Source organism: Ruditapes philippinarum, unplaced genomic scaffold (genome assembly GCF_026571515.1).
Source record: "Ruditapes philippinarum isolate M1 unplaced genomic scaffold, ASM2657151v2 ctg13389_1_1_1_1, whole genome shotgun sequence".
NCBI classification, from domain to species: Eukaryota; Metazoa; Mollusca; class Bivalvia; order Venerida; family Veneridae; genus Ruditapes; species Ruditapes philippinarum.
In genome coordinates, this window is record NW_026864019.1 from 1 (window position 1) to 9505 (window position 9505).

The 9505-nt window shown below is 33.8% G+C and overlaps 1 protein-coding gene across 1 annotated transcript; it reads right to left on the reverse strand.

Annotated features, from left to right (window-relative positions):
* Positions 1-2510: 2510 nt before the first annotated feature.
* Positions 2511-8972, reverse strand: LOC132724114 (mitochondrial pyruvate carrier 1-like). The gene is made up of 3 exons (XM_060708927.1): positions 8848-8972; positions 4214-4346; positions 2511-2929 (listed from the first exon to the last, which is right to left on the reverse strand). The coding sequence occupies exons 1-3, from the start codon at positions 8888-8890 to the stop codon at positions 2722-2724; spliced, it is 384 nt and encodes a 127-aa protein (XP_060564910.1). The 5' UTR covers positions 8891-8972; the 3' UTR covers positions 2511-2721.
* Positions 8973-9505: the final 533 nt, after the last annotated feature.

Below are 9505 nucleotides of genomic sequence, written 5' to 3' on the forward strand. Positions count from 1 at the left end.
ATTAATACTTTAACCCTGTTTATATAAATATAATTGTTACTCAAATTATAAGACAATTAGCACTGTGAATTAGTTTGGGTCTAAATTTCATGGTTATACTTTTTTTGGTTTTGCTTCTCTAACATGACAATAAGTTTGGTACTTGTACCTATAAACTTAATAGTTTATGTAACATAACATAATTGAGCCTTGTCACGACAAAACCAACATAGTGCGTTTGTGACCAGCATGGATCCAGACCAGCCTGCGCATCCGTGCAGTCTGATCAGGATCCATGCTGTTCGCTTACCAACCCTATTACAAGGAGAGAAACTGATAGGGAACAGCATGGATCCTGATCAGACTGCGCGGATGCAAAGCTGGTCTGGATCCATGCTGGTCGCAAACGCACTATGTTGGTTTTGTCATGACGCAGCTCATATATATAATTAAGATCCATCACCCTGCTTCTACACTTAATACTCCTGAATCATTTATACCATGAACTCTTAACATGCTGAATATTTTAAATGGACTTGTCAAACTTCCATTTTTGGGACTGTTCTTTATCAGCCAACAGTATAGAGCCTGGTCAGACTGCACTGATGTGCAGGCTGGCCTGGGCCTATACTGGTGGCAAAGGCTTAAATTAATGCTTTCAGTCCCAGCACTTTAAGGGTTAACATACAATATACATAAAACAATTGTAATCTAATACAGTCTCACAATACTCAATTACAATACTTATTTAATAGTGTAATTACACACAATTAAAATTTCATGTAACACCTAAATGAACAATTATTTTTTAATTTCATGTAACATTCTATTACTAAGATATCATGTTACAACTAAATGAACAATCATTTATACAATTATGTATACAAACTTAACAATTCACAATCTCATTTCACTGTATATCAAATATCATAAACATATTAATACATATCTAGATAACAATATATTGTACATGCATGTTTGTTTGGGTTTTACGTCACAACAACACAGTATGGGTCATATGGGACTTTCCAGTTTTACTGGTGGAAGAAGACCTCAGGTGCCCTTCCATGCATTATTTCAGACAAAAACAGACACTGGAGTACATGCATGTAAAACACCTATATCATATATTTCTAAGAATTTGAGATAGATCACATTTATCACAAACACCATATATTCTTGCATGTGAAATGTAAAAACTAACCTTTAAATTATCGTGTCTTTAGTAAAAGATGGTTAATTACTTAAACTAATGTATTTTCAGCAATCAATTATGTTCACTGGTTAAACACATCTTGACAAACTTTTATAACTGAAAAAAAAAAGATCCATAAAATTAACAGCATGCTATTTGCTGACAGTACATTAAATTTTAACAATCAGTTAACATGTATAATTTGAATTAAACTAAACAGTAATACATTTGTACCTGATTGATGCATGTAAAGAAATGAACTGCAAGGACTTGATATAAAAAACAAAAAAACATGCATATTTTTTTCAGCTCTTGAATAAGGTTGAAAATCATTTATCATACAAAATAACATGACTTGCAATTCAGTTTCACATCAAAAACTTTACCAAGGAAACATTCAAACATCAACATAAAAATACAGTCAACCCTCCCTACAGAGACCATACTGTGCCAGTTATAATGTGGCCTTTACTGACAGGGTGGCAGATATTCACACATTTTTTTTATTGCATAGCAACATAACAATTGAAAATAAGATTAAATTCTTTACATACAGATGGTTTCTATTCACTTGTGGATATTAACACAAGTTTTACTGTACTTTATTTCAAATAAATGTTTTACTGTACTTTATGCCATACAAAAATGTTACTGTACTTACAATTCCATACAAATTGCAATAAATTACAACTAATAAAGGGAGGTAAGACTCTTATATTACATTCAAATAATTATTTTTCAACTTTTGCAATAAATATACAAAGTTCTGGTCTTAAAACTATCAGGATTAGTACAGAGTAACCTGTACAGAAGTCACAAATCAGGGTCTGTTACTCTTAATGGATTCCCTTAATTATTCACAGACAGAAAATGTTTGTACATTTCATAATCAAATTTAAACTATTTATAAACTTTCTATTATCATGAACATAGAGTCACCTTTGTTAAAACTAATTTAAATCTTACATCCCTACATGCTCACACTCAAATTTTCTTTCTCTGTAAAAAATTAAACAAACAATAAACAAAAATTAAATACTTATGGACCTTTTAATTTCGAGGTATTATCTCATCTTTTCCTTTCATGTAAAGCATAAAAAACTTATTCTGGCTAAAACAAAATGATTTCAATATTAACAGATATCTGAATAAAAAAAACCAATCAAAACATTAAGTTTATAAAATAAAATACAACCATATACGTTGTACTGGTGTTCAAACTGAGCAAAATAAAATATTGTAAACCCTAACACATTTTAACACTGTATTAAATGTAACTAGTTGGTACTTTTACCCTGTCTCTTATTATAATTATATAAAAAAATCCTGTTTTCAATTTTCCGTATAATTTGTATTGCACTTGGAATAAAAAATTTCAGTTGTTATGCATTTATGCAATAAAGAAGATCAATAATAATAACACCAAATAAACTTGAGCTTCAAAAAAAGTTAGTTTTATTTAGTTTATACTCTACAATTAAAAGTTACAAGCAGGTTTTGTATTGAAATACTTTTGATATGAATAAATTCTATTCAGTCTATAATCATTAAGTCTTCTTCACTGCCAGAATCTTGTTTATTTCAGCCTGAACATCTCCAGGTACTGGTGCATCTTTTGATACCTCCTCTTCATGTTTATGAACTTCCTGCTCATGTTTCAATTCTTCAAGAAGAGCATGCTCCTCTGCTTCCTTAGCATGGTGAGCAAGGTAATCTGCCTCATATGCTTCTCTCTGCTCCTCAGACATTATATAACTGTATAATATAGACCAAATAAACTTAGACATTATATAACAAGATATGTTTGTAAAACATGTATGCCCCCTATCAACAGTCAATTAGTCATGTGGCCAGGTTATTATGACTGACTTTTGACCTAGTGACCAAAAAATCAATAGGGGTTATCTACTGGTCATGAATAGTCACTAGGTCATTGTGACCGTAAAGGTTGTGTGCAGCAATTTTATGACAAAGTTATCACAAATCTTACCAAATAATATATGCATAACTTTTATAAATCATGTAGGTCTCTTTAATGACAGCTAATTTGTTACATTACATAAGACCTTGAAATGTGTATACCAAAACCTTTTTAGTTTAATAAAAAATATCAACCAAGGCAACTTCAGTTGTTGAGTAATTGGTCGGAAACCTTTTTTATGTATATGGTCAATGTGACTTTGACACTTAAATCAATAGGGCTTTTCTACTGGCCTAGACCAAGGCACCTGTGAAGCTATAAGGTAAAGGGCCCATGAGATAATGAGATATTGATCAGAAACTGTTTTTACCTACAAGGTCAATATGACCTTAACCTTTGACCCCTTGTCCCCAAAATCAATCAGGGTCATCTACAGGCCAAGACCAATGCACCTGTGAAGTTTGAATGTCAAAGTCCCATGAGTTGTTGTGTTATTAATTGGAAAACATTTTGACATTTGACCCAAAGACCCCAAAAGCAATAGGGGTCATCTTCCGATCAAGAACAATCCCCATACCAACTTTGAAGTTCCCAGGCCTAAGCATTCTTTAGTTATTGATCGGAAACCATTTGGTCTATGGACCGACCGACCGACAGACAGACAAATGCAAAGCAATATACCCCCACTTCTTTGAAGGGGGGCATAATTATAGTTACTCCACAGACATTTAATAAATACATTATATATACAAAAAATACTTCTATCTGCTCCTCAGAGATTATATAACTGTATAATATTAACAAAATACACTTCTAAATGTATGTACTCCTCTAATGTAATTCAATTGTATTCTATAAATAGAATGTGTTTCTTTCTGCTCCTTAGATAATAAATTTTATAAATAAAAACAATGGACAGGGTATCAGTTTTACTCCAGGTATTATTTTAAACATCATGACAAAAAAGAAAGCTTTCCGTGTAGAATATCTCTGTACATTGCTTCAGACATAAAGGGAAACCTGGGTAGAACCAACAATTTATAATAAAGCCAGCTGGATATATTTTACAGGAAAAATGAACAGCACTAGCATCTGTTTGATAAAAAAACAACACTTACTAGAAATTGACAAATCTACTGCCCTGAATGGCTTGAGCTGATGCATTGGTAAAATGACAGGAAAACAGCAGTAAATTTCTAGGCTGTACTTTGATGGCAAACCTCATAAACAGGCAGGAATAGAAAAATAGAGCTGTAAAACAGATAAACATTAGTGTATTTTACAAACATGTATACAAATACAAATACAACACATTTATAAAGCGCAAAAATGTATTAAATATTCGATTGCGCTGTACAGTATTAAGACTATATACACATATGCTTGATCATGACACTCCGAAACCCAGTCTCGATGGCACAGCCAATCTACAACTCTAGTTGAAAAACAGTCCAAACAAGTATGTTTTAAGTTTGGCCTTAAACTGATTTTCATTGGTAATGTCCTTCAGATAGTCTGGCAATGAATTTCACCATTTAGGTCCCACAATAGCCAAAGATCTATCAGCAAGTTTTGAATTTGTTGATGGTATATCAAACCGAATGTGGCTAGATGACGAGGATCTCAGTCTTTTCCTATACTGACTCTGGCATTTAGTGAACAATTCACGAAGATATAATGGAGCGGTGCCATTTACAACACGAAACACAGTCACAATAACTTTGTACATGATTCTAGCTCGAATTGGAAGCCAGTGGAGTGATTTAAGAATTTCAGCACTGGATTGATAGTAAGTAGCTCCAGTGACAATTCTAGCAGCATGCATTACAGAGAGTTTCTAAAAAAGCTTTTCAAGATTCCTACTCAATCTGTACAATTTATTATTTGTCAGTTATCATGTAAAAGAAATGTTTACAAGTAAAATATTGTTTAAACTAAATATGTATACAGACAACAAATAACATTACAAAACAACAAGTTCACATAATATACATGTAGTTTCTTTACTCTTACCACGCTATCTATCTTCAGTCTGAGCAAAACTATTTACTGTTTTAGTGAAAATTTTACAATATGTACTGACTGGATAGCAAGCAATGCAGACCATCATCAGTTGATCTTGGTCAGCATTGGTCACATAAGTAGAATCTGTTGCCACCAACAGGGAGGGTTAGAGTTAACAAAAGAACAAACACATACAGTTAACACTCATTTGTTCATAACATATTTTTCTTTCAGAATAAAGTCCCTTCACCTACAACTGTATCTTGTCATGACAAACAAGTATTCCAAGTTCCATGTTGATACCATTTATAGTTAGGAAATCATTCTACTTTATAGGCAATTTTGACAAAAATTCAATGTTAATAGGGGCATTATTCATAAAGTTTGCATTCAAAATTATACCCCTTGTCTAACAATGTTACGTAAGTACTCCAAGATTTGTATTGATACCTTTAAAATTGTTTGAGAAATGGGCTACAGTAATGTTCTTGCACTACGACACAGTGATTAAAATAGCTGAACATTTTTTACATTGCTAATATACCTTTAACCTAAAATTCAGATAAGGTCATGTACATCATATTACAAATTCTGAACCAGTGCTTGCCCGGTCTTCCCTAATCAATGTCAATTTCCTTGATCAGATCTTAGAAGCAAGCAGTATATAACATGAAGTCTTCAAATTTATGTGACTAGATTCTTATATTAGACCTTTATAATCATCATTTTAGTTTATAAAAGCATTTGGTTTAAAAATTTCAAGCTACTTATTCAGATTTCTCATTCTTTTATTTTGTAATCTAATTCTTACATTGGTCAACTTCCTTGCTATTCAAACAAACAGAAATGTGTGTCCTCTTGCAATATATATTTACGAATACACAATTTATATATTTTCAAAATTTGCAGACAAGAACATTGGCACATAATCATGATATCAAGTATGAAATATTCTTTTAAAAAAAGTTAGAGACACCTAGCTTTTATCAAACCAATCTTTTTTCACACCTTGTATATCATATGACAAATTTTGGTGAAACTTAATTCTTTACAGGGACACTATGCCGATCCAAGTGTAAATTGTTAGTGAACAGGTAAAAATCAAACTAACTCAAGACATATTACCTTAATTGTCTTCAGTTTTATATCTTACTATGAAAAAAATATCAAAATTTCATGTGAACAAAAGAAATATCTATAAATAAGGCTTTTCATAATTTTAATAAAGGCAGTCTCGAATGTATTGTATCATTCACAAAATTCAGTATCAATTATTGGTATAGCCAATCTTTTAAAATATATATTACAAATTCGACTCCTCTTGACAGCGAAAAAATGAGCATAATGTCATTTTAAGGACGTTTTCGGGAGTTTTCATATAGGCATATAGGCAAAATTTAAACTGTTCTATAGAATTTTTTTAACTTGGCATTTTGTTAGTATATGATAACAGAAACATTTTAAAGCAAAAATAAATTGGGGTCACCGTTCTCGTTTTTGAGTTATCTGCCCCTGAATCAGAATTTTCGACTCATTTGAGGTCATTTAAAGGGCAGATAACTTATAAGTACGTAAATAAATTCTTGTTTTTACTTCTGGATAATGTTTTTCTTTTTATTGTTGAATACATTACATAATAACATGCAATGCCTTAAATCGTTTCTGTTAATTTTTTTCAATGAAAACTAGAACTGCCACTGTCATGGCGTGAATACCCCCGCATACCACTTTGAGAATGAAGTGAATCAACAGTGGCCATTTAGAACTCAAGGACAACCACCCTGCCAAATCTGAGGTTACTAAGCCAGTGCATTGCTAAGATATGTATTCTCCATGCTTCAAATGTGAAAATTTTACAATCAAGTTTTTTTAGTCAAGGCCCGTGACCTTGACCTTTGACCCAGTGACCTCAAAATAAATAGGGGTCATCTACTAATCATGACTAACCTCCATGCCATATATGAAGACTGTGGGTCAAAGGAATCTCAAGTTATTGGGCGGACAAGGTTTTTTTAGTCAAGGCTCCTGTGACCTTGACCTTTGACCTCAAAATCAATAGGAGTCATCTACTAATCATGACTAACCTCCATGCCAAATATGAAGACTGTCGGCCAAAGGAATCTCAAGTTATTGGGCGGACAAGCTTTTTAAAGTCAAGGCCCCTGTGACCTTGACCTTTGACCCAGTGACCCCAAAATCAAAAGGGGTCATCTACTAATCATGACTAACCTCCATGCCAAAAATGAAGACTGTGGGTCAAAGGAATCTCAAGTTATTTGGCGGACAAGGAAAAACCGACGGACGGGGAGACGTCCGGACGTTCTAACAGGAGAGTAATAATGTGGCTACTCTATTGTTCTCTCTATTGTTCTTTTCAGCCACACAAAAGAAAATAGCCACATAAAAGCATTACGGAATGAATGACATCAAAGAGAAAGAACAGTTACCTATTGTCCCTCTAGCCACATAATTACTGTCCTGTGAGTGCTGACAGACAAGCTGATTCCAGTAAACCCCCCTTACAAATTCGTTGTGCGGGGGTATAATTAAGGTACTTTAAATTCATAAAAAATAGGCCAATTTTTAAGAAAAAATGCACAGGTTAAGAGAAGAAGTGGTGAAAAAAACTATACACTTGAAACTTGTTCTTGAAATTTTGCATATTGACTAAGACAAATGTACGCTGCATGAAAATACGAAGAAAAAATGTATTGTTTTGCTTCATTGTAAATTACCTGCCCTTGAATATAACGAAAAATTTCAATTCAAGGGCAGATAACTCGAAAATGAGAACGGTGACCCAAAAAATTTTTCCGTTTAAAATGTTTCTGTTAACATATTCTTATAACATGCCAAGTTTAAAGAAATTCTATTGAACAGTTTTAATTATGCCTATATGTCTTCATGAAAACTCTGAAAACGTCTTTAAGTACTATTAGTAATAATAAGTGACATTATCGCACTAATATATAGCTACATGTATAAGCCAGTCTACACAGACATACATGTACATGTCTGATCAGTCCTTGTACTGTTGGCTGCTGAATTTTTGTACTGAATGGGTAATGCTTATATCACACTACTGTTGAGTTATACCCTTAACCTTTTACCACATGAGCATATTGTGAAAAATGGCCGTTTTCACTGAAAAGCCTCCTGTTACAAGTTCAAACTGCTATAAAACTATGAAAAATGCTTCAATACGGATGAAACTTGGCACAAATGTTGATTGAACCATAACATCTGTAACAGCATGCTCAATCTTAAATTTACCTGTTACCATAGCAATGGGGGATGTCTCAAAATAGCGAAAAATCACTGTTTTGCATTGTTTATTCAATTAAAACTGATTTCAAAGTGCTGCAACTACTCAATGCATTGAGATAGAGTAAAATGCTTTTCAGCGTTGATTATAGTTACCTTAAGATCGACCTGATGCCATTTTTAGCCTGTCACATGTCCAAAATTTTCTTGGCGATGAGGGGGACTGTTGCTCTCCTTCAAATCCCCCAAACAGAAGGGGCAAATCCCCCTTCTGGCAACCCCCTGATGTATCATTTTGATGGGGGGGGGGCATGTTGAAAAAGTGATCACTTTCTCAAACGAAAAACAGTGTTTGGGGCTTAAATAGGGTTTTCACTGTTTGCGGCCTCAAAAAGGGAGGGAGGGGGGGGACAAAAAGCTGTCAAAACACGTCTATATGAGGGAAAAGGTTAAAGAAACAAGTCTTTAGAGTTGAAATACTAACCAGTAGTCATTTTCCCACTAATTTTCTCTGGATCTTTCTTCATATCAGCTATGGCAGCCAAGGGGAGTCCCCAATTTGCAACTGGTCCCCAAAAATGCTAAAAGATAATGATTAATAGCAATGTTAGTGTAATAGGACGAGAAATATATAACTGTATTTAGTTGTGTTCAATCCTGTCATATTCTAACAAGAGCCGGTTGAACCGGGTGATGCTCCCCGAATAGGATTTGAACACAGGAAGGTGTACCACTTGTAGTGTCAAAGTAATGTCACAGACAAAGTTCAAAGTGTAAAAACAACCCAAATGTTGCGTGCAACATGTTGTCTCAATATGGTGATCATTTCCGTGAAATAGTTATAACATCCGACTTCAAATAACAAAGTTATGGGCCGGTAACAATTTTGCTGCAAGGTCATGCTGTGACCTTGACCTTCAAGGTAGCGACCCAAATGTTGCGTTCAACATGTCGGCTCAATATGGTGATCATTTCTGTGAAATAGTTTTAAAATGCGACTTCAAATAACAAAGTTATGGGCCGGACGGGATTTTGCTGCGAGGTCATGCTTTGACCTTGACCTTCAAGGTAGGGACCCAAATGTTGCGTGCGACATGTCGTCTCAATATAGTGATCATTTCTGTGAAATAGTTGTTACTAAC

Coding starts and splice junctions, on each gene's coding strand:
- LOC132724114 (XM_060708927.1), bottom strand. CDS start 8,890: ATGAAGAAAGATCCAGAGAAAATTAGTGGGAAAATGACTACTG. Junction 4,347..8,847: donor TAGTGGGAAAATGACTACTG/GTTAGTATTTCA, acceptor TCTGTTTTACAG/CTCTATTTTTCTATTCCTGC. Junction 2,930..4,213: donor AGTAGATTTGTCAATTTCTA/GTAAGTGTTGTT, acceptor TATATTATACAG/TTATATAATGTCTGAGGAGC.